Here is a 24,645-nt window from a genome sequence, read left to right on the forward strand (position 1 = left end):
TGGATGAGAAAGTGAAGCTCATAACTTTGTGTAATTCTGCCTCACTTAAATCCAATTTATGCTCTAGTCAAAAGATATTACAAATGATGTTGTTTTGGTTATCTTTGAGTACAAAGTAGAACAACCAATCATCCAGCAATACTGATGTTCTTGTTCCTCAAACATGATACTCCCATCCCAGCCTTTGTACTGGCTATCTCTCAGGCCTGGAATGTTCTTCTTCACCTTAGACTAAGCCTATGTCTAGGATGTCTTTCTTCAGGATGTCCTTCCCAATACTCCTAGCTAATAATTTTTCCCTTCTATGATTATGTCATTCCTACTTTTTAAAAATAAATTTTATTTTATTTTGGGGTCCCTATTTATATATCTATTTTGGTTGTAAAATTTTTTTTGTGTGTATATATATATTTATATATGTGTGTGTGAGTACACACACATATTTCTCCTCCATTAGAAAATAAGCTATTAAAAGGCAAGAACTGTTTTGATTTTATCTTTGTATCCTTAGATCTTTCAAAATATTATTTGTTTGTTTGCTCCATTAAAGTTCTCAGATATCTCCTGTAAAAATGGAGATTTTGAACCCTAGACTTCAGTCCCCAGAAGTCCTTGGTATTTCCCAGAATTCCCTATAATCTTACCTGAGTCCCCAGGTTGGCAAGATCACAATTGGTATTTAACTGACAGTAACATATGAGGTTTATTAAGGATTATTAGAAAATCAAAGAATAAAGAAGATACAAAATAAAAACCACATGCCCGTGGCTGATTAGCCCATTCAAAATCCCTGCACCTAGCTTACCACTATACTTGCTACATGATTGCAAGGGAAGAGAGCCAAATGCCTGGGAGGCGTTACTGCCAGTTAAATACCAATTGTGACCTCGCCAACCTGGAGACTTAGGTGAGATTACAGGGAATTCTGGGAAATACCAAGGACTTCTGGGGATTGAAGTCTAGGGTTCAAAATTTCCATTTTTACACTCCTTCCATCCTTTCCTTCCCCATACTAAGAGAAGGTATCATTTGACCAAAAAAAAAAGTATATATAATACTATATTTTATTTGTTTCTATTTATCAATTCTTCCTCTGGAGGTGGACATATATTCTTCAAAGAATATTTCTGTTGCTGTATATAATGTTCTCTTGGTTCTGTTTGTGTTACTCTACATAATTACATGTAGATCTTTCCATGGTTTTTATAAAAATTAATATGCTTGTCATTTCTTATGGCACAGTAGCATTCCATCACAATCATATATCACAACTTCCTCAGCCATTCCCCAACTATTGGACATTCCCTCAATTTCCAGTTTTTTAATATCATAAAGAGAGCTGTTATGAATATTTTAGAACATATAGGTTCTTTCCCTTTTTCCCAGAACACCTTGGAAAACAGACCTAATCTTGATATTGTATCCTTGTATGTTATTACAGTAGTTGTTAAATTGACGCTTATTAGTTGATTGGCAAATTGAACTCCCAAATTCCCAGATATTTTAATTGCAAAGTTCAATGTTTGCTTTTTTTTTTCCGTATTCATCCTTCTTGACCTTTCTGCAGCATTTGATATTGTTTGCCACTCTCTCTTCCTAGATAATTTTTCCTTTCCAGGCTTTTGTAACACTGTTCCCTCTTTGTTCTCCTCCTATCTGATTTACTAACATTTCTCAGTTCTTTGGTAAGTCTTAATCCCTATTTTATCCACTGATTACAAATGTCCACCAAGGCTCTCTCTTGTTGTTCAGTCTTTTAAATCATATCAGACTCTTTGTGACTCTATTTTGGAGTATTCTTGGCAGAAATAATGGGTAGTTTATCAATTCCTTCCTCAGCTCATTTTCCAGATGAGAAAATGGAGGTAAATAAGATTAAATGATTTGCCCAAGGTCACACAGTTAATGAGGCTTTCTCTTGGGCTCCTCTTATCTTGGTCTCTCAGTATCCTAATCTTATCAGTTCCAAGGATTCAAATATCATTTCTATGTAGAAGATTCCAAAATCTATATATTTGTCCCCAGACTATCTCCTGAGCCTTATTCCTGCATCACTAATTTTCTATCTGACATTTTAACCTAGATGTCTTATAAGCATTTTAAATTGTGTTCAAAACAAAATTCATTCTCTTTCCATAGAAGCTTGAAAATCTTCTTAACTTTATTTTTTCTCTCAATGATAGCATCATACTTCCAATCAACCTACACATATTTCTTATCTGTCCTTTTCCCTCCACTCATATATAACCACTACCCTAGTTAATATCCTCATCACAACCTCATTGACTTTGTCCAAACCATTCTTCACACAGCTACCAAATTAATGTCTTTAGGGACATCTTACCCCCATTCAAAGCTCCAAGGTGCACTTTAAGATAAAATAAAACTTCTCCTTTTTCACTTTAAGCTTTTAACAATCGGGCTCTGCTTCCCTTTTCATAGTTATTGCGCACTGATTCTTCTGTGTATGATAACCAAACAAACTTGCCCAGTTGCTGGTCCTATATGGGACCTTTCACCTCCTATTTCATTTGCAAGGCTGTCCCCAATACTTATAACTTGGTTCCTCCTAAACCCCCACCATGTCCTGGCTTCCTTCAATTCTCAGTCCAAGTGCTACTTCTTACATGAAAGCTCCCTTAATTCATCCATTTTCTAGTGATTCAAAATTAATTTGTATATATTTTGTATCTATATGTTTTCATTCTGTTTCCAAAATTAGAGCCGAAGCTTCATGAGGGCAAGGGATGTCTTGTTTTTGTCTCTTTATTAGGAGCACCTACCACACAATCTGGAGCATAGTAAAGTTCTGGTTGTTGTCTTTTATCCTTTATTTATCACCCTTGTGATGTCATGATTTACTCATGAGTTGGATATAAGTGAAGCAGAGCTATAGGTAGTTGTTGACTTCACTCTCTCTTCCAGAATCATCAGAGTCTGGCAGAGAGACAAAAGTCAAGATGGCGGAGAATGGCTCTGGATGCAATGGATGACCTTGGTGTCTTCAATGTCTGGCCAAGCTCTAAGTGCTCCACAGTGCCTGATTTAGCTATCTTTATAGACATTGGAATGAGTTGATCTTTTCCACCTATTCCACCATCTGTGAAAGTCATCTGCCCATTCCTCCAGAGGAAATATTCACATGCTTAGTTAGGCATCCCCTAACTTACCCATGGTTTTGAGGCCTGATGGTCATTGTCAACCTGGTTTAGTCCACCTAGCAAAATGGTTTTACATGGATTTAGCCTCTATGGATTCTTGGAGCCACAGATGAGATCTAGGTGAAGGGTGGACACCAAAGGTGAATGAGCAGCCCTGAAAAGGGCCTGGCAAGCCCTCTCACCAGAGGGCACTCTTGAACAATCCACCCAAGTGCTAAGTAAATGCTTAAATAAATGAATGCAATTCAAAAAGAATTTCTGAATTTTGCCAGCAGAGGGCACTGTATTACTGCTCTAAAAATAGGAAATTGAAATGTGGCACAAAATCAAAGAATTTAAGAGCTGAGGAGACTTTCATTTCACTTGATTTTTAATCCATCTCCCTCATGAGAAAGTGAGGAGCAGCAATTTCCTTAAGTCTCAGTCAGTTCTTGGTCATTGAGCCCCTCTTAGCATCTTAACACTGGAAAATTAAACAAGCCGTTTGAATGTTTCTGATTTGGTTCAGGTTTTCTCTACAACTCGTAAAAAGAGTTTTTAGTACCACTTTAGTAAGCAGCATCCTCAGTGTCTCTGAGGTTTCTGCCCACACATATCCTACCAGCACTTGCTTTAGAAAGAACATGTTGAAACCACTGGGTTTTACATGTGTCACCAGTCACTGAAACGACATAGCATCGGTGTGATGGGACTAAATTTGGTTTGGCCCAACTAGAAGTCACATCTCCATTCCCCTGTACCTGGCCCTAGTCGTATAGCATAATCACATATCTCTGTCTACAGCTTCTGAAAGTCTTTCCATAATAGCTCTAATCAAAGAATTAGCACGACATAGCAGGGAAAAGACTATTTAGAAAGAGAAGACTGAACAATTGGACAGAGTATTAAGCTTGGAGTCAGAAAGATTCATCTTCATGAGCCTCAGTCATTTACTAGCTGTATGACTCTGGGCAAGTCACTTAGCCCTGTTTGCCTCAGTTTCCTTAGCTGTAAAATGAGCAGGAGAAGGAAATGGCAAACCATTCCAGGATCTGCAAAGAAAACTCCAAATGGGGTCCCAAAGAGTCAGGCACAACTGAAAAATAATAGAACAAGAGCTATAGTTCACCAGGAGAAGCTTCAGATCTTACCTCTGACACTTACTAGCTCTGTGACTCCAATTAGGTCATGTAAACTTACTTAACCTCAGTTCTGTCACCAGAAAATCTGATTAATGCTGTCTATAGGATTTGTTGTAAGGTTCAGCCAACATAACATGCATACAATGATTTACAAAACTTCAAAGCAGTGCATACATAGCAGTTATTATGACCATCTTTCACCTGCTCCTTTCATTCCTGTTTTGTGAAAAATATTTTTTAACTCAATATTCATTTTTGCATTTAAAGTGGAGGATGGAAAGCACGAGGCAGCCAGGTTGTCAGTTCTCTATAAATAATCATTTCAAACATAACATGTCCAAAACAGAACTAATTATTCTGCTCCATGATCACTCCAAAGACCTCTTCTCTTCTCTTTCAGTCCTTTCAGTCATGTCTCTTTCTTAGTGACCACATTTGGGATTTCTTGGCAAAGATACTGTCATGGGTTGATATTTCCTTCTCCAGCTCATTTTACAGATGAGGAAACTGAAGCAAAAAAATTAAGTGTCTTACTCAAGGACACATAGCTATTAAGTGTTTGAGATCAGATTTGAACTCAGATCCTCCTTACTCCAGGTTGGCATTTTATCCAGTGTGCCATCTAACTGTTTTCTCTTCTAGACATCCCTGTAACTGTCCTCCTCATCACCTGGAATTTAAAGTACAGCAGCATCCTAGACTCCTTTCTCTTGACCCCAACATGCATCCAGTCAGTTGCCAAATCCCTTCATTATTTTCTCTATGCTATCTCTCAACATTTTTTTCTCTTCACTCAGCAAGCAGCAGCTTAATTCCTGCCTTTATGACCTCTCATTTGGACTCTCACAATAAGCTTTCCCTGTCTCGAGTCCTTCCCCATTCTACACCATCATCAAGTTGGCTATCAAAATTATTTCCTCCAGTGCTGACAGATTCATATCATCTCTTTGCTTCAGAAACTCCAATGGCTCTCTCTTCACAGTATCCAGTATGGAGTCTTCTGTATATATATATACAAAGATACTGTCATGGGTTGATATCCTGGCCCCTTCCCCCCTTTTCAATATTTATCCATTCTCTATCCCCCCACTTACTCCTCAATCTAGTAACAGTGGCCTGCTTCAGACAGGACATCCCATCTCCCCCTCCATTACTTTGTAGAAGGCTCTCCTTTCTATCCACTGACTCCTAGAATTGCTGGGTTCCTTTAAGACTCAGTTGCAGCACCCATTCCTGCAGATCTTTTCTTGTCTGCCAATTAATAGTGCAATCTCCTCTAGGGTTATCCTCATCACTCCTCGTCTTTATCTCATATGTTCTCATTTATAGAAGGTGTCTCCCTCAATTCAATGGAAACTCCTTGAAGCCAGCTACTGGTTTTACTTGCTTTTTGTTTCTACAGCACCTGGCACATAGTAAGCACCAAGTAAGGAGCTGTGGATGGATCCATTGAAAGTACCTGTGCTCAGATCCCTGCTACCTATGAGGCATAGGCTGGGAGATGTTAAGCTGGGAATTCTGAGTTACAGTGGGTTAATCTGACTGTATCCCCAGTAAAATCAACATGAATATACTGAGCCTCTGGGAAGAATGACCACTAAGTTGCCCAAGGAGAGGCAAGCCAGGCCAGGTCAAGAAACAGAGCAGGTCTTGGAGTTCCTTAAGCAGGGGGCAGATGGAGTCGTACTTATACTTTGGGGGATTGTTTTGGTAGAATGGCATAGATGATGGTGTAGAGCAAGGAAGGACTTAAGACAGGAAATTTATTACTAAAAGAGTAGCTCTCATGCTAATCCGAGTGGGACTGAGACCATGAGTTAGACCCTTTACTTAGAGCTTGGATGAGACAGTAAGGCCCAATTTGGGGGGGGGGGGAAGAAAAGGAAAGAAAAAAGTAAAACAATAAGAAATATATTGGTTTTCCTTTTGGGGCAAATAAGAGAATCAGGGAATCTATTTTTGGGCACATCTGTAACACAAAGTATTCTTAAAGACATACAGAAACAGGAAAAATAAATAAGAGGATATGATTTTCTGAAGAACCTGGAAAATTCAAATATAGGTCTTCAGTAAGAACAAAGGATCATGGGACAGATTTAGAAGGGGATTCTAGTGGCTATTGGATTCAACCTCTTAATTTTACAAATAAGGAAAAAAGGTCCAGAGGGAAGAAAAAATTTGAACAATATCATCCAGATAGTAAGTGACTCAGCTTAGAATCAAACTCAGGTGCTCTGTCTTCAAATCCTTTATTCTTCCCATTATACTATGCTACTCACTTCTGAATAAATAATTGGAGTATTTTACTACTAAGAAAACTTACATTTTTCATAGCCCTTTTGCATTTTTTAAGTCATTCCACAACCATCTTCTCAGCCTTCCACTAAGCAGTGTTCACATTGCAATCCTCAATGGGCATCAATGGGAACATGTAGATTGACTTTAAAAAAAAAAAAAATCTAAATACCAGGTATGGATAATCCAACACTTTCTTATACTATTGTTATTAGCCCTCCCCATTATCAGCCATAATGAACCTAACTTTCCTGTTCAAGGCTTGGGAGAAGAACTTTTGTGGGCATACTAGAAAACCTTTTCCCGTTTCCCCCCAAACTCTTCATAAGTATTTGTTGTTTAGTCATTCATTTATGTCTGACTCTTCATGACCCTATGGACCAAGCTGTCCATGGGGTTTTCTTGGCAAAGATACTAGAATGGTTTGCCATTTCTTTCTCCAGTTTTATGCAGGAAGTATAAGTGACATGCCCAAGGTCACATAGCTAATAATGTCTATGGTCAGATTTGAACTCTGATCTTTCTAACTCCAGGCCAAATACTCTATCCACTTACTGTACCACTGTACCTACTAGTATGAGAAATACCTTTACATACTCTGGCTTAAGGATATGATTAGGGAACGTGGTTGAACTAAGATTACAAAAATTCAATAAATATGTTAAGACTCTCCTATATGCCCTGCATTTTGTCAGATATATTCAAATATCCAGAGCAGAGCTGACAGCTACATACAATCAGTTACTATTTTATGCCAGATTAATTCTCCTAAATATTTCCCAAAACTTGATGCTCTTGTTATACACTCTTTGCTTTGTAGTACAGGTTGGATCAATGCCCACAAAGACTGGAGGAAGGTAAGATTAGTTTCTCCATCAAACAACACAAATCTCACAAAAATAGATAGCATGGTACAGTGGTCTTTTTTTTTTAACTTGTTTTGTTGTTGTAAAGTGCAAATTCTCTCCTTCCCTTTCACATTCAGAAAGCAAGCAATATGATACTCAATATACATGTGAAGTCTTGTGAAATATTTTTTTCCATATTAGCATGTTTCAAATGAAAAAGCAAGGGAAATGAAAAAAATATACTTTAACCTGAACTCAGAGTTCATCAGTTCTAGGAGAATATTTTCAGACATCCACTCACTTTTGTTGTTGACTCTTGTACAGCTCTTTATTACCCCATTTGGAGTTTTCTTTGCAGGGATACTGCAATGGTTTTTCCCCTCCGTCTCATCATAGACATGAGAAACTGAGGCAAACAAGGTTAAGTGACTTGCTCAGGGTTACACAGCTAGTAAGTGCCTAAGGACAGATTTGAACTCATAAACATGAGTCTTCCTTTTCCCAAATCCAGTGTTCTATCTGCTGTGTCAGCTGCCTTCAGAATAAGGTCAATAAACTGCCTAAAATAATATAACAAAGAAGAGTTTTTCAAGTTTCCTACATTTTGAAAAATTTTGGTCATGTTAGAGAATTTCACTTGAGATGTATTTTATACTGACCCTTCTTAACTCTTTCATTCCTAATGCTCTTTATTTTCATTGGAATTTGGAAGCAAATCTCCAGACTAGAAAGAGTTATGAAGAAAGCCAACAAACACTACTTTTTGGAGACCTTGTTGCAATCCAACCCAAATAATAATATTCAAGTGAATCTCAGACATCCAGTCTTTGGAAGCACTCCAGAGCAGGTAGGGAAAGAAAGAAAAAGAAAACATTTCTTCCCTTCTGTTAAAAGACCTAGGCAGCTTGAAACTTAGTATTTTTCTCTTAACAAGTCCAAATTTGAGTTTCTTCCACTATTTGCACCCTTGTGTATAATGCTTGATTGTCATCATGGTCTACATTTTTTTAAATGGACCCTCTTGTTGTAGAGAAGGTAGGTCTGTTTCAGGTAGCGTGACTGAAGATTTGTGCAGGTTTTGAAGGATGCTGAGAAAGGGATGGCAGTTTTACGGTAGTGATGAGACAGCTGACCATTCAAAGTTGTCACCAGGGACACTGGAATGGGGACTTCAGATTAATTGCATTGAAATTCAGTTTTGTTTTGGTTTTGGCTGCTTACTTTGTCAATAATTACAACGTGAGTCATAGCAGTTTGAAATTGTATTATATTAATTATTAATTGTACTTCTTTACTCACTATTTACCATTTATTTCAGTTCTAAAGATGAAATCCAAGGTTGCAGAACTTACCTCCTAGAGTTTCATCCTTTGCTTGGTAAGTTCGGTATAGAAGGACTATTTCAATCCAGTAACGATAAGTCAATGCACTTGTCATCAGGATTGCCACCAGTGTTATAGTGGTGCCAAATAGTATATATGTGAAAAGCACTGCGGAGAAAAAAATCATAGTTTTTATTGTCTCTTGAAGTAGTGGGTCTAGAGAAAAGATCACATTTACAAGGGAGTACCCTGGAAAAGGGACAGGGCATCTAGGTGCCACAGTAGGTGCAGCACCAGATCAAGAGTGAGGAAAACTCATCGTCCTGAGTTCAAATCTGATCTCAGAAACTTATTAGCTATGTAAGTTTGGGCAAACCACTTAAACTTGTTTACCTCAGGGTCCCCATCTGTAAAATGAGCTAGAGAAGGAAATGGTAAAACACTCTAGTTATCTTTCCCAAGAAAATTTCAGATGAGGTTACAAAGAGTTGGGCACAATTGAAAAACACTAAACAGCACCAACAACATTAAAAAGGACCCACAGTCACAAACAGAACCTTTTAGGTTTATAATCATTTTTCCAAAAACTTCTCCACCAGCAGAATTCCCAAACCATATATACTAACTCCTTGAAGAAAGGTAGATGAAAGGTATTGCTAGATTACAGAGAGTTTGGGCTTTGGAGTCAGAAAAAAGTGATATTGGATCCTATCTTGCCAGTTGCTAGCTAGGTCACCTAGAGCAAGTTATTTAGTCTCTCTGGGCTTGTTTCCTCTTCTTAAAAGCTCGGTAATTGGGACTAGATGGCCTCTATGGATCCCATCCAGTCCTATAGTAATGTGCTTATCATGTTTGCAGTAAGTGAGGAAGCCCAGGAAGCCTGAGGGCATTTATTCCTGGGAATTTGCTATATAATCTAACATAGGTGGCACAGTTTGGAATCAGGAAGATTCATCTTCCTGAGTTCAAATCCAGCCTCAGCTACTTCCTGGCTAGATGACCCTAGGCAAGTCACTTAACCATTTGCCTCAATTTTCTCATCTATAAAAAGAGGGGGAGAAGGAAACAGCAAACCACTCCAGTGCCAAGAAAATCTCAAAAGGAGGTCAAAAGGAGGCAGATATGACTGAAATGACTTAATGACATTAGATGATAAGCTCTCAGAGGATTGGCACTTGATCAAGAAAAGTCTAGATCGTTATAAAGGATTTGTTGGTGATTTGGAATCAGCTAAGTGATATGGCAAATTGAGCATTGGACCTGGAGACAGGAAGATCTAAGTTCAAATTCAGCCTCAGATACCTCCTGGTTATGTGACAAAATACTAGGCAAAATACTTAACCTCTTTCTGCCTTAAATTTACATATATATATATATATATATATATATTCATGTTCTCAGATCAGTTTTGTTGGGGGATTAGGGGAAAATTCTGATTTTAAAACGTTAAAAGATCAGAATTTTCTCTCTACTGTCTCACCCCCCACTCCCAAAGAACATAGAAAGAAATCAGACATTTTGTTCAAAAATTGGTTTTGAAAAAAAAAAGCATTGCCACACAATATTTGTAACTAAAAGCAAATAATTTGTTTAAAAAGACAGTCTGGGGGGGGGGAGATGTTTTTGATATTTTATAATTGTCAGTAAAATTATCTGCAGAAAAAAGGTTCGTTTCCTCCAATGTAAAATGAGGGTAATTGCATTTACCTCCCAGGGTTGTTGTGTGGATTAAATGAAATAATATTTCTGAAACACAGCACACTGTCTGGCCCCTAATTGTTGTTTAATAAATGTTTGCTTCAGCCTTCCTTCCTTCTTAATGAATATAAGCACAACGATTAGTTTCCAGGGTTTGGCAGTCAGATAGAAATGAAGCTGAAAATAGAACTTGTTTTTCTCCTTAACAGCAAACCCTTCCCCATACCCACTTCCTTAAAGACATGGACAGACCACATTTCTAACAGGATACTTTGGGGTTTACCTCCTTTTTTCTGTTTCAGCTTGATGGTTAGTGTAGTATTCCCCACAGAATTCTGAGCAAAACATATAAAATTCCTTTGTAGATCCTTTTTAGTTACTTCCTTCAAGTGAGCAATGAAGTGTATAGTTTTCTGTTCCACATCATTTTCAATACTAGGAAAGGAAGGCACATACAGGGGTTGTTACCAATACAAAGAATACATGTTAGTCCCTCCTGTGAGTTTACTGGTTACTTGACACTTATCTATACTTCTGAGAAGGAAAATTGTATCTCAGAAGTATTCAATTTGGAATCAGATGATTCAAGTTGAATCCTGAGCTCTGCTATTTACTACCTGTGTGACCTTATATAAGTCACTCTCCCTTTGGCCACAGTTTCATAGCTGCAAAATGAAAGGATTGGTCTAGATAATTTCTTTTTTTCTTCTTTTTAAAAAACGTTTCCCTCAATTACATGTAAAACCAATTTTTAACTTTTGTTTTATGGACCCTGATAATTTCTAAAGACTTGTACCTCTAAATTCTATGATCCCATGTCCCTTTTATTCAATCTAGATGTAAAGATTAAAATAATGAAATAGTCACATGCGATTTTTAGTAGGAGAAAGACGTCAGAGCTGGATTAGTATTCTGGATTTTCTTGTCCAATGGTCTAATGGACCTTGCATGAATTGGGCAGGAAGGTAGTGAGTCCTTTTAGCAGAGATGTACCTAATTAGTCAATCAATAACTGGGGCTTTATGATTTAAAGGCATTGACAAGTTTTGAGGAAGACAAGTTTTAAGTTGTGAGGTACAAGTGAAACAATGATAATGTTGAGCTATCAAGATTAAACCATTGACAGAAGGATCAGAAGCGAGAAGGGAACAAGTTGACTGTTCCTTTCATAGAGTTTAGAGCTTTGGTGTCCTCTCTTGAAAAGGAAGCTTGGTTCTATCCTAATGAACTCATTTGTTCCCCAGAAAACATTTCCTTCAGGACCAATGGTAGAGGTACAAGGACAGCTTTGAAATGTATGTCACCACCTGGAAAGAATGGCACCTAGGAGGACCACAGGGTCCTTCAGCCTGTTTAGTTGCTTCTCCTGAATCATGGGATCATGGAGTAATGCTCTGGAAGAGGAAGTCCATATTTCAACCATATGACTAAACAAGGGTACAGGACTGGGAGTCAGAAGCCCTAAATTTGAAGACCTTTTCTGGCACTAAAAAAGAAACACAGTTTGTTGGGGTTTTTTTGCCTTTGCATTGACATTTAAGTATGTATGTATGTATGTATGTATGTATGTATGTATACATATATGTATATGTGAGAGAGATAGAGAGATATGAGTATATAAAGGACTATAGTTTGTGCAAATGTGAGAAAGAGACATGTGTATATGTATGCACAGCAGTTGATTCATGATTGCACTTCTTAAGATAATGACCTACATGACCTTGGGCAAGTCCCTTAACTTCTCTCTATCTTAGTGTCCTCATCTGTAAAGTAAGAGACATGGACCAGATGACTTCTAAATTCCCTTCACCTCTAGAGCTATGACCCCATGAACCCATTTCATTGATGGAGAAAACTACTAATGAAGCATCCCCTTCCACTGTAGGTTGGTCCTCATTCTGCAATTTATAATCTCAGAAAGTTTCCTGGGTAGCTAAAATCTCAAGTGACTTGTTTAGGACCACATAGTCTGTGGCAGAGGTGGGACCTGAGTCCTCATCTTCTATATCTGACTTTATACTCATCTATTTGTCTCCTTTCTCTCATTCTGTAAATATGGGTATACACATGTGTATGTGTATATCTATAAAGTCATATATGTACACATGTATAAGGGTAACTAGGTGGTGCAATGGATTGAGGAGGTCCAAATTTCAACCATATGATTAAAAAAATATACAGGTCTAAGAGTCAGAAGCCCTAACTAAATTCAGAAAGACCCCCTTTTCCTGAGTTCAAATCTGGCCTCAGACACTTAATATCTGTATGATACTGCATACTTAATAGCTGTATGATACTTAACCCTTTCTGCCTCAGTTTCTTCATCTGTAAAATGAATTGAGAAACCAATGGCAAACCACTCCAGTATCTTTGACAAGGAAACTTCAAGTAGGGACATGAAAAGCCAGGCATGACTGAAATTGTTGAACAAGAAGAACACATATACATGCGTGTATGTGTTGTTATCCAGATTTGATTTCAGATTTTCTTGACTCTAGACTAGACACTATCCACTGAGCAACTTAGGTGACCTTTAATTATGTAGTTGTTATTATTCAGTCCTTTTTCAGTCATGCCTGACTCTTTGGAATCCAACTTTTTTAGCAGATTAAAAAATATACACATACGTGTTATACACACTTGTACGTGTTATATACATACACACATTCATATATGCACATATATGCTCACATGTGTTAGAGTAGGTTTAATCTATTAAATTTTAAGTCTGCATTAAGACTTTTTAAAACATTGCATAATTTATAGGATTATAAACATAGAGCTAAGAAGAATCTTGGAAGCTGATAAGCCCAATTGCTTCATTTTACAGATGATAAAACTGATATTTGAGAGGATCAAGCATTTAATAAATTTGGAATTGAATTTCATCAGATTTTTGTCTTACCTTTTGTTTCCTTCTCTTAGTTCTTTCCTGTTAAGCCCAGGATCATCAACGAACCATTTTATCACAGGGTTGAAATTTCTTTCAAACTCAAACTGTGCTTTGCAGTCAAGAGTCAATGGCTTTCCTGGAAATCGATGAGAGAAGGGAGAGTAGGAGGGGAAAACCTGATATGATCATTTTATGGATAAGGAAGCCCAGACTGACTGCAGTACAAAAGGCAAGAGAGTCATTCTCAGAGATGGACACTATGGCACAGGAATGTCAGTTCTGATTGAAAAGATGCAAAGATGGAATAGCCGAGATATGTGGCTTCCATTGTCCCTAGGTCCATTGCGGAGAGAGATAGGTCCCAACTTACCAAGTTCTACTTCCAACGTGAGCATATCAACTGTTGGATAAAGGATGGTTGGCTTGGATGACGTATTTTTCACTAGAAGAGAATACAAAGTTTTACTCTTTGCACTATGAAAATGACATGGAGACAAATATTTCACACTTTTCTTCTCTAGCATCAATTCCATACCACCATGTCACTAAAGGAGCAGGTTTTTGGTTTTGTTTTGTTTTGGAATGCATGCGTGTGTGTGTGTGGGTGTGTGTGTGTGTGTGTGTGTGTGTGTGTGTGTATGTGTGTGTGTGTATGTGTGTGTGTGTGTGTTAAGGAGGCAGCGTGTATCATAAACTCCTAAATGAAAGCATATTCTCCAAAGAACCAGTAAGGGAGCATTAGCATCTAATGTTTACTTTATGACTTGGGACAGGCATGTGGAGCAACAATTGGAATCTTTAAGGTTCTTCCTGGAAGAGCAATGATTTTGCCTAAGGTAACACAAGCTGTTATCATTAGAGGCAGGATCACAGGTTAGGGCTCAAACTCACACACACACACACACACACACACACACACACACACACACACACACACACATGCACGCATACAGGGTGTTCCACAAAACCTTTTGTTATTGAATCTTAAAATGGCACCAAATCTTTAGGACAGCCTCTCTCTTTAGATGCCTATACATATAACCTCCCATTTATACATGTATGTCTTGTGTATACACAGTGGTTGTCATAATGTCTCTGCCATTAGAGAAAAGATGAGTTCCTTGAAGGTAAGGACAGGTTGGGGTTTTTTCTTTGTTTTCTTTTGTTTTACCTTTATTTATACCTTCAGCACTTAGCACAATTCCTGACGTAGGAATTACTTAACACGTGTAATAGTAGATTCAGAAAACCCAAGTTGGAGATTAAGTATAAGGCAAAAGTTTAAATAAGAATTTTTGCTCTGAATGCACTCAATGCAAACCATGCCCAGGGTAAAATGGTACCCTCAGTTGTTAAGGACACTGTGCTATGGAAGAAGACAAAACCCTCGGATATCACAAGGTTTCATCTCTTCCATTTTCCTTCTTCTTTCCTGCCAAAGAATCAAGCCAGGGAGGTGACAGGAAGCTCACTATCTAATAAATTTTTCAGATAGCACTTAGTTAGGTATAATCATTAGGAAATTTCCTTATATTAAACTGAAGTCTCGTTCCTCATACTATTATTTTTTAATTATCTTTTGTGGTCTCATTTTAATGTATTTTCCCCAATTACATGTAGAGATAATTTTTAACAAATATTTTTGCCATTTTGCAATCCAAATTTTCTCCCTCCTTCTCCCCTCAAAAGTATACAGTATTAGGATTAAATCCATTTGAACATGTTTAATATGTGAAATTCTAAGATCAAAAAATAGAGAGGACCATTTCTTTTGACAATGTAGAATAAAAACAAAAAAGACCTTTAAATTGAGAATCAAAATATGGAAGGAGAAATTATTGCCAGCCTTTAAAAGATAATAGTATTCAGATGAGAATTAAGCTTCTTCAAATACCTCTGCCATATGCCCTAAAAGTTTTTAGGCTCTCTTGATTATTTAAATTGCACTAGATCTTGATCTACTGGCTCTATCTTTGGGAAAGTTTTCAAAATGATTTCTTGGGAAAGGGGATGAGAGAGGAAGACAAGAACATTTTTTTTAAACTCTTAATCTCCATCTTAGAATTGATATTGTGGATTGAATCCAAGGCAAAGGAGCAGTAAGGGCAAGGCACTGAGAGTTAAGTGATTTGCTCTGGGTCACACAGATAGAAAATTTCTGAGGCCAAATCTGAACCAAGATCTCCTGACTCTGGCTCTCAATCCACTTAGTCAACTAGCTGCCCCCATCAACATTTAAAATTACATGGAAATTAGAAATGTCCTGAAGATTAAAAGAAATTGTTAATCATTGAAAATATGAATATTCAAAAATTAATGTTAGATTTTTAAAGTCTCAGATGAATTTTAAAACTTTGTAATTTTATGGAAACAATTCTTTTTATGTAGAGAAATTGAATAATCTTTTTTTACTAACATATCCTAAAATCTAAATAAAGAGGATTTCCTCCTCTCCCCACCCCCATGACTAGGGTAATGGCACTAAGAGCAACCAGATTAATTTAATGTTAGTCAGAATCTCAATGCTACATTTTCAGGAATTTTATAGGACTAAATATCACTTACCAACAGCTATCACGTCAACAACTGCTCTGACTATCCACCATGTTGAGTTAATAGACTTTTTGTAATCACATACATACACACCACGATCTCGATAGAATATTTCTGTAAATTCTATATGAGTGCTTGTCCACCTAGGACATAGTGTTCCATTCTAGTCCAAGAGAAAACAAAAATCAAATAATTAGACTTTTAGCTATATCATTAATTTATAGTAGTGGTTCCAATCTCTGTGACAATCACATACTGTAGTAAAACCTTAATGATTTGATCAGTTCAAATTATAAGAAATCCCATCCTTGGGGGTGTGGCAAAATTGGGACATTGATACATTACTGGTAGAATCCTGAATTGATTCAGCCATTCTGGATGGCAATTTGGAACTATGCCCAAAGGGCGCTATAAGACATCCTGCCCTTTGATCCAGCCATAGCACTGCTGGGTTTGTAACCTAAAGAGATCATAAGGAAAAAGACATGTACAAGAATATTCATAGCTGTGCTCTTTGTGGTGGCAAAAAATTGGAAAATGAGGGGATGCCCTTCAATTGGGAATGGCTGAACAAATTGTGGTATATGTTGGTGATGGAATACTATTGTGCTCAAAGGAATGTGGAGGAATTCCACAGGAACTGGAATGACATCCAGGAATTGATGCAGAGTAAGAAGAGCAGAACCAGAAGAACATTATACACTGTGGCACAATCGAATGGAATGGACTTCTCTCCTAGCAGCAATGCAATGATCAAGGATAATTCTGAAGGACTTATAAGAAAGAACACTATCCACATTCAGAGGAAGAACTGTGGGAATAGAAACACAGAAGAAAAACAACTGCTCGATCATATGTATCGATGGGGATATGATTGAGGATATAGGCTCTAAATGATCAACCTAGTGCAAATACCAATAGGGTCTTGATCAATGACACAAGTAAAACCCCAGAGGAATCCTGTGTTGGCTATGGGAAGGGAGTTAGAGGAGGGCAGGGAAAGAACATGAATCTTGTAACCACAGAAAAATATTCTAAACTAGTTAATGAAATAAAATTTAAAAAAAAAGAAATTCCATCTTTGCAACTACATTTTACTTAAAAATTTGTGGTAAATTGGCTTGGAACTTGGAATGCACTTTCCCATAGAAACACTATTATTATGAGATGTTTGGATGCTCTTTTCTGCCATAAACCAGTTCCAAAAAACTCCATATATTTCTGAAGTATTGTACTATTGGAACTCTTCTCAATAAAAACCAATAGTTAATAAACAAGCTGTAAGCAATTAATCAATCAGTAAACAGCTTTTAAGCTCCAGCTATGCCAGACTATGCTAAGGACTTTGGATACAAAAACAAAAAAGAAACAAAAGACAGTCCCTGCCCTTAAGGAGATCTAATAGACGAGACAACATGAAAATAAATATGTGCAAAGCAGGCCATACACAGGATAAATAAGAAATAATTAAAAGAGAGAAAGCACTAAAATTAAGAGGAGTTCGGGAAGCCTTTCTATAGAAAGGGGCACTTTAGATAAGACTTAAAAGAAGCCAGAGCAGTTAGTATGTAGAGTTGCGGGAGGAAGGGGAGCAGGGAAAAGAATATCCTGGGCATGGAGCAGCCAGGAGTTGAAACATGGAGTGTCGTGTCTGTGGAACAACCAGGAGGCCAATGTCATTTGATGGAAGAGAAAGTATTAGGGAATAAGGCTTAAGAGAAATGGAAAGTTAGGACAAATGTAGGTTATAAAGGGCTTCAAATGCCAAACAGAATATTCTGTATTTGATGCTGGACACAATAGGGAGTCCTTGTATTATTATCATTACTAATTATTATTTTTAATATTCATATTAATTAAGTACAAGGAGGTGATATGAGCAGACCAATACTTTATGAAAATCACTTTATTGACTAAATGGGGTATGTACTGGAGTGGAAAGAAAGTAGGGGCAAGTAGACGAATCAGAATGCTATTGCAATCATATAGCTGTGAAATGATAGGAGGCCAGCACCAGAGTGGTGACAGTGTCAGAACAGAGATGGAAAAATATTCATGAGATGATGTAAACAAAAAATCGACAAATTTTGGCAGTAGGTATGAGGCTGAGAGATAGTGAGAGTAAGGAACGCAGGATGACTTCTAGGTTGCAAGTGTAAGGGATGATGTTGCCTTTTACAGTGATAGAGAAAGTGGGGAGTCAGAAATATATATATGCAGATTATTTGTTATTATCCTCATCATTCAGTCATGTCTTACACTTTGTGAACCCATGGACAATAGCTCCACAGGTCCTTCTATTCTCCTTCACTTTCAAAGTCTATCCAAGCTCATGCTCATTGTTTCTGTGACATCTATCTATCTAATCTTCTGCCATCTCCTTTTCCTTTTGCCTTCAGTCATTCCCAACATTAGAGTTTTCTTTTCGAATGTCATTTCTTCTAATGATGTGGTCCAAGTCATTAAGATTCAGCTTTAGTATTTGATTTGAACAATGTGAATTATTTTCTTTCAGTATTCACTAATTTGGTCTCCTTGCTGTCTAAGGGACTCTCAAAAGTCTTCTTCAGCACCACAATTAAAAAGCATCAATTCTGCAGAACTCAAGTTTCCTTTTAATGCAACTCTCAGAGCCATTACATTAATACTGGAAAATCTATAGCATTGATTATGTAGTCTTTTGTCAGCAAGGTGACAGGTCTGTTTTTTACCATACTGTCCAGATTTGCCATAGCTTGCCTTCCAAGGAAGAAATATCTTTTAATTTCATGGCTGCATTTGTTGTCTGCAGTGATCTTTGAGCGCCCAACAATATAAAATCTGACACTGCTTCCATTATCTATTCCTTTATTTGCCAGGAAATGATGGGACCAGTTGTTGAGACCCTATTTTTTTATTTTAAGCTTTGAGCAGCTTTTTGTACTGTCTTCTTTCCCCCTCATCAAGAAGCTTCTTAATTCTTTATTTTCTGTGATCAGAAAGATATTGGCTGCTTATCTGAGATTGTTTATATTTCTCCCAGCAACCTTAATTCTGGCCTTTGATTCACCCAACCTGGCATTTCACAACAGTGTACTCTGCTTGTAGGTTAAATAAATAAGGTGACAATATGCATCCTTGTCATATTCTTTTTCCAGTCTCAAACCAGTAGTTCTATGTTTGGTTCTAACTGTTGTTTCTTGACCCACATATGGAATCCTCAGGAAAAAAAGTAAGATGACATGATAGTCCCATTTCTTTGAGGCTTTGACACATTTTATTGTGATCCATACAGTCAAAGGCTTTAGAGTATTCCATGAAGCAAATGTTTTGGGGAACTTCTTTGTTTTCCACAATCCAGAGAATGATGGCAATTTGAACTTTAGTTTCTCTGCTTCTTTGAAAACCAGCATTAGAGGCAGCTGGGTGGCTCAGTGGATTGAGAACCAGGCCTAGAGATGAGAGGTCCTAGGTTCAAATCTGCCTTCAGACACTTCCTAGCTGTGTGACCCTTAGAAAGACACTGGCCCAATACACAGTACTGGTTCTAAGACAGAAGGTAAGGGTTTTTTAAAAAAATAAAAAGAAAACCAACCTCTTCTTCTGGTCATTCAGATATTGCTTCACATACTGCAGAGGCCTACCTTGAAGAATCTTAAGGATTATTTTGTGGTATGTGAAATAAGCACACTTGTTCAGTAATTGGATCATTCTTTGTCAATAGCCTTCTTTAGGATTGAATCTATAAACTGATCTTTTCCAATCTAATAGCCTCTGTGGAATTTTCCAAATATTCTGCCATATTGAATGCAACACTGTAAAAGCATCATATTTTAAGATTTTAAATAATTGGTTGGAATTCCATCACTTACAAGAGCCATAAGTTGTTAGCAATACTCCTTAAAGCCCACTTGACTTCATTCTCCAGCATAATCTGGCTCCAAATCAGTAACCACACCAATATGGTTATTGTCAATGTGAAGACATTTCTTATATATTTCTTCTCTGTGTGGATGTATACATACATATAGTTTTGTTTTGGACATACTGAATTTATTGTGTCTACTGTTCAACAAATTTGAGATGTCTAAAAGGCAGTTAGAAATGGGAGATTCCAGGTCAGCAGAGATTTGGGGGCAAGCTAAGTAGATTTGAGAATTAGTAGCACAGAGATGACGATTAAACCCATGGGAGCTACGATCACCAAGTGGAGTAGTATGAGGTGGGAAGAGAAAAGAGAAAAGCCGGAGAGCCATACAGTTAGAGGGAATGGTCTTGAAGAAGATCCAGCAAAGGAGACGGAGGAGTTGTCAGATAGGTAGGAGGAGAACCAGGAATAAGTGGTATTCCAAAGACTTAGAAAGAAGAATCGAAGGAGAGAGAGTGACCCATGGGGTCAGAGGCTGCAGAAAGGTCAAGAGGAAAAAGGATTGAGGAAAGGTCATTGGATTTGGCACCTTAAAGGTAATTAGTAACTTCAGAGAAAGCAGTTTCCACAGAATGATAAGGTTGGAAGCTGGAGTAACCTGGAGAGGTTAAGAAGAAAGTCAGAGGAGAGAAAGGAGAGCCACCCTTGGTAAAGAGGCTTTTTGAATTTAGCTACAAAGAATAGAGGGTGATGGGAATGGGGATGGTAGGATAAAGTGAAGGTTGTTTTTCAGTATGGGGCTACAGGGGCATATTCCAAATGAATCAGTAGGAAAGGAAACAAATGAAAGAGTGGGGATTACAGAGGGATAATAGGTAGGAGGAGACAGAATGCAATGGGATTGTTTTAACAAGTAGAAGGGTTAACCTTGGTAAAGTAAGAGCACTACATTATGTGAGACAGGTGTGAAGGAGGAGATAGTGGCAGAGAACACTTTCTATGTGCTAGGAAATGTGCTAAATCTTCGGGAAACAATATTCAAAACACAGACTTGCTCTCAGAGAGTTTACAATCTAATGAGGGGAAGGACTACAAACAAAAAGAAAGCTGAAAAGTGGATAGAGAAGTCAAAGACATCCAAAATAATAAATGTGTGCAGCCAGAGAGATCAAAGTCCAAAATGACTCAATTATTAGATCCTAAAACCTTAGGAAACGATATTTCTGTGGGAAAACTTGTTTAGGATTCCATTTGGGGATGAGAACATGTGTCCCCTCATTCGGGTGTGTTTGAGGATTGCTTTTCTCCATCTTTCCCACTTCCAAGACAGAAGACTCTTTTAGTTACAAGACATTGATGAGGGCTCTTGTGTCTTAGGGAAGAGAATCTGCAGTGTCAGGGGCTGGGATGGTGAAGGGATGATAAAGGTGAGCAGAAAAGGGGACAAAGGGTCTCCAGAAACTATCCTAGGATCAAGAACTTACTGTAGGGAGTTTGAACTGGCAGAGCCAATTGTTAAATTTTCAGCACGAGCATTCACTATCAGAAATTGGCAATACTACAAATCACTTGTTTTGTTGTTTTGTTGATTGTTTAGATTTAAGAAAGTGACTGAGAAAATATTAATAATGCAGATTAAATCTGAAAGCATATCCTATGGAAAATCTTTTTTGGAGAACCAATCAAAGCTTTATCACCACAGTTTTAGAGCCTGAAGGAATCTTAGAGATCATCTTCTTCTAGCATTCTTGAACTTCAGAAAGAGGAAATGATTAGTGTATGGTCACATAGGTAATAAGTAGAAGAGGTATAGGATTTGAACACAGGTCCACTATTCTGCAGTACCATGTTACTGCTTCCAAAATGGATGGAATTAAAAGGTTTCACTAAGTCACTTGGCATTGCTAAGTTGCCAGGGGGCCGAGAAGGGGTTTGGGAATAGAGAGGTGTTAGAACTACTTATATAGGAACCTCTTATAATAAAAATAATAAAAATGTGATTAAAAAAATGAAACAAAAACTAGAGCTATGTGACCCTGGCCAAGCCACTTAACCCTTATTGCTCTTCTGCCTTGGAATCAATACTTGGTGTGTAGAGGAAGTTTCATCCCTCCCTCTCCTGGATTGCTGACCCTATTCATTCCATTTTGTGTGCTGAATGAATGTAAACAAAAAGGTGTGGGTGTGACCCCACCAGGATCTATTCCCTTGGAGGCAGCAGTGGAGCACCATGGCTGAGTCAGCCAGCCATGTGGAGAACCATGTGGTCAGAGTTAGGTTAGATTCAGCTCAGGTCTCTACATATCTGCTTTTTTCTATTTCAAGTGATTATTAAAAAACTTTATGAAAAATAAGAACCTGCATGTATTAATTCAAATTTAATATCGGTATTGATTCTAAGATGGAAGATAGGAGTTAAAAAAAAAAACTAGAAATCCAATTATATGCCTCTGATTATGAATTACTAATTTATACTTAAACTGAACCTCAAAATTAGTTTCACAATATTTATTTAGGATGCTTTGAATTCTAATTGCTCTCCTAGTGCTCAATTGGAATTTTGCTATTTTCATGATCTTGATTTCCTTTGAGACCTAATTTCCCTATCTTACCTGGGCTGAAAGTGCAGGAGTCATTCATGGGCAACCTTTTACCTAGGATAGCTAGATTGCTCAGTTGATAGAGATCTAGACCTAGAGATGGGAAGTCCTGGGTTCAAATTTGACCTTAGACACTTCCTAGCTGTGTGAGCCTGGGCAAGTCATTAACTCCCATTGCCTTGCCCTTACCACTTTTCTGCTCTACAACCAACATATAGTATCAAATCTAAGACAGAAGGCAAGGATTTTTTTTTTTAAACCCTTACCTTCCTTCTTGGAGTCAATACTGTGTATTGGCTCCAAGGCAGAAGAGTGGTAAGGGCTAGGCAATGGGGGTCAAGTGACTTGCCCAGGGTCACACAGCTGGGAAGTGTCTGAGGCCAGATTTGAACCTAGGACCTCCCGTCTCTAGGCCTGGCTCTCAATCCACTGAGCTACCCAGCTGCCCCTTATATATATATATATGTATATATATATATATATATATTTTTTTTTTTTTAAGTTTTAACCAACTGTGTTTTTCTAACCTGGGCCAGTTTTCTCCTCTTTATTCAGCATGGTGGTCCTCTGTTCCCGAAGGTTCATCAGATTTGACTCAGACTTATTGGGTACATCCACCAGCCTTCAGAAGCCTGTAACTCATCAATCCACACACTTCAACAGCAGAGATTCCAAACATTCACCATAATGTTATTCTCATAATCTATAGTCCTGATCTATATTAAGATAGAGACATTGTGCCCTTGAGTGATTCTCCTTGGATGACATGCCTCACAATCCGAAGCAAACACATACAACCTTTCCTGTGATCCATAGCTTCTTAATCATGGATCAATTCAATAAAGTAGAGGAATTAATGTGTTTCTTCCATTTAAAAAACCTAGAAAAAGCTTCCATTCAGTTTCTCTCCTTTCATTACCTTCTTAATACTTTGCAATCTGGCTTCCCACCCCATCAGACAACTGACATTATTTCCTCCAAAGTTTCCAGTAATCTCAGATCTGGCAAATTGAATGGTCTTTTCTCAGTCCTCAGATTTCCCAACCAATTTGCTGCATTTGACACAGTTCTCCTCCTGGATATGATTTCCCCTTGGAATTTATGACACTAAATTTTTCCTGAATCCTTTCTCATGTGTTTGGCCACTCTTCTCAATCTCCATTGCTACTTTATCCTCCATACCATGCCACCTAACCATAGCTGTGCCCTCTTTTCTTTTTATATTTTCTTCTTCCCTGGGCTGTGCCCAAGCTCTCGACCTTTCCTTCAGACACATATTCAGTTCCTTCAAGGTCAAACCTTCTGCATTCCCAGGCAACAGTTAAATTGTCTGATAAATTAAGCTGAGCTAACTTAGCAGATGCATGTGATATCTTCCCCACTAGCATATTTGCATTTCAATAAAGATATTCGAGAAATGATGCGCTAAACCAAAAGCATGATTCTATGGGTGAGAATGTCAGATCTTTTTTCACAGTATGCTGTAAGTACTAAAAGATGAGCCAGTTCCCTTGGCACCAGAACTCAAGTCTACTGAGGAGTCTGCTGGAGAATCAGGCTGTGGAATTTGGTTTGAAGTACTTAAGTCACACATTATGAGAAGGATGCTTGCGTTCTGTACTTGATGACACTTGGTGACACACTTCATTCTTACCTTGTACCATGTCACTTCGCTTTGGATATCTCTCTCACAGTTTATCCCAGGACAAGGAACTCTATCAGTGCTACCAATGAGAAGGAATAGCTCATTTTTGACAGAGTCCAAACAGGGAGTCTTTTCTTTTGGCTGAACTTCTAAGGTTATATTAAGGAAGCAGGTTATTCCCCTGGATTGCCTGGAAAAGATGGCAAGCTTCAGTGAATATCTTTCTTGTATCAAAGTAAAACAAAGCTTGGGCAGTATTTTCAGGTAGGAATGAACATTACCTGTTTTCCACCTCAAACTTTGGTTCATACTTGAAAGTACAAATGTAGAAACCAGCATCCTTGATCCCAACTGGTGAAAACTGAAGCAAATGATTTTCCCACGTGATATGAGAGTGCTCATTCAGAATAGCATATGGTTGTGATCCATTTTGAGGATGTTTGTACCACCGAACATCAGAGGAACAGCTGATATCGTGGCACCGAGTTTTACCACAAATGTCTTTCTTTGAAATTCGACCACGTCTAGGAACATCACAGAATAAGAAAAACTTCTCTCCACTCCTTGCAAGATATCTCCAGGAGCTTTTTGTAGGACAGCCTGAAAAAGAGTAATAGAGAACTGGAGAAACTAGCAAGATGATGAAACTCAGAGTTTGGCTC

The 24,645-nt window shown here is 37.8% G+C and overlaps 1 protein-coding gene across 1 annotated transcript in view; it reads right to left on the minus strand.

Annotated features, from left to right (window-relative positions):
• The window catches only part of IL18RAP (interleukin 18 receptor accessory protein), a 35,092-nt gene that overhangs the window by 9,162 nt on the left and 1,285 nt on the right, over positions 1-24,645 (minus strand). Inside the window, exons 2-7 of the mRNA XM_056808514.1 lie at positions 24,265-24,583; positions 23,857-24,173; positions 13,709-13,780; positions 13,351-13,474; positions 10,729-10,880; positions 8,778-8,915 (exon numbers count right to left, since the gene is read on the minus strand). Of these exons, the coding sequence (XP_056664492.1) occupies positions 8,778-8,915; positions 10,729-10,880; positions 13,351-13,474; positions 13,709-13,780; positions 23,857-24,173; positions 24,265-24,583 (1,122 nt within the window). The remainder of the gene's footprint in view (positions 1-8,777; positions 8,916-10,728; positions 10,881-13,350; positions 13,475-13,708; positions 13,781-23,856; positions 24,174-24,264; positions 24,584-24,645) is intronic.

The sequence above is a fragment of the Monodelphis domestica genome, chromosome 8 (genome assembly GCF_027887165.1).
Source record: "Monodelphis domestica isolate mMonDom1 chromosome 8, mMonDom1.pri, whole genome shotgun sequence".
Taxonomy (NCBI): Eukaryota; Metazoa; Chordata; class Mammalia; order Didelphimorphia; family Didelphidae; genus Monodelphis; species Monodelphis domestica.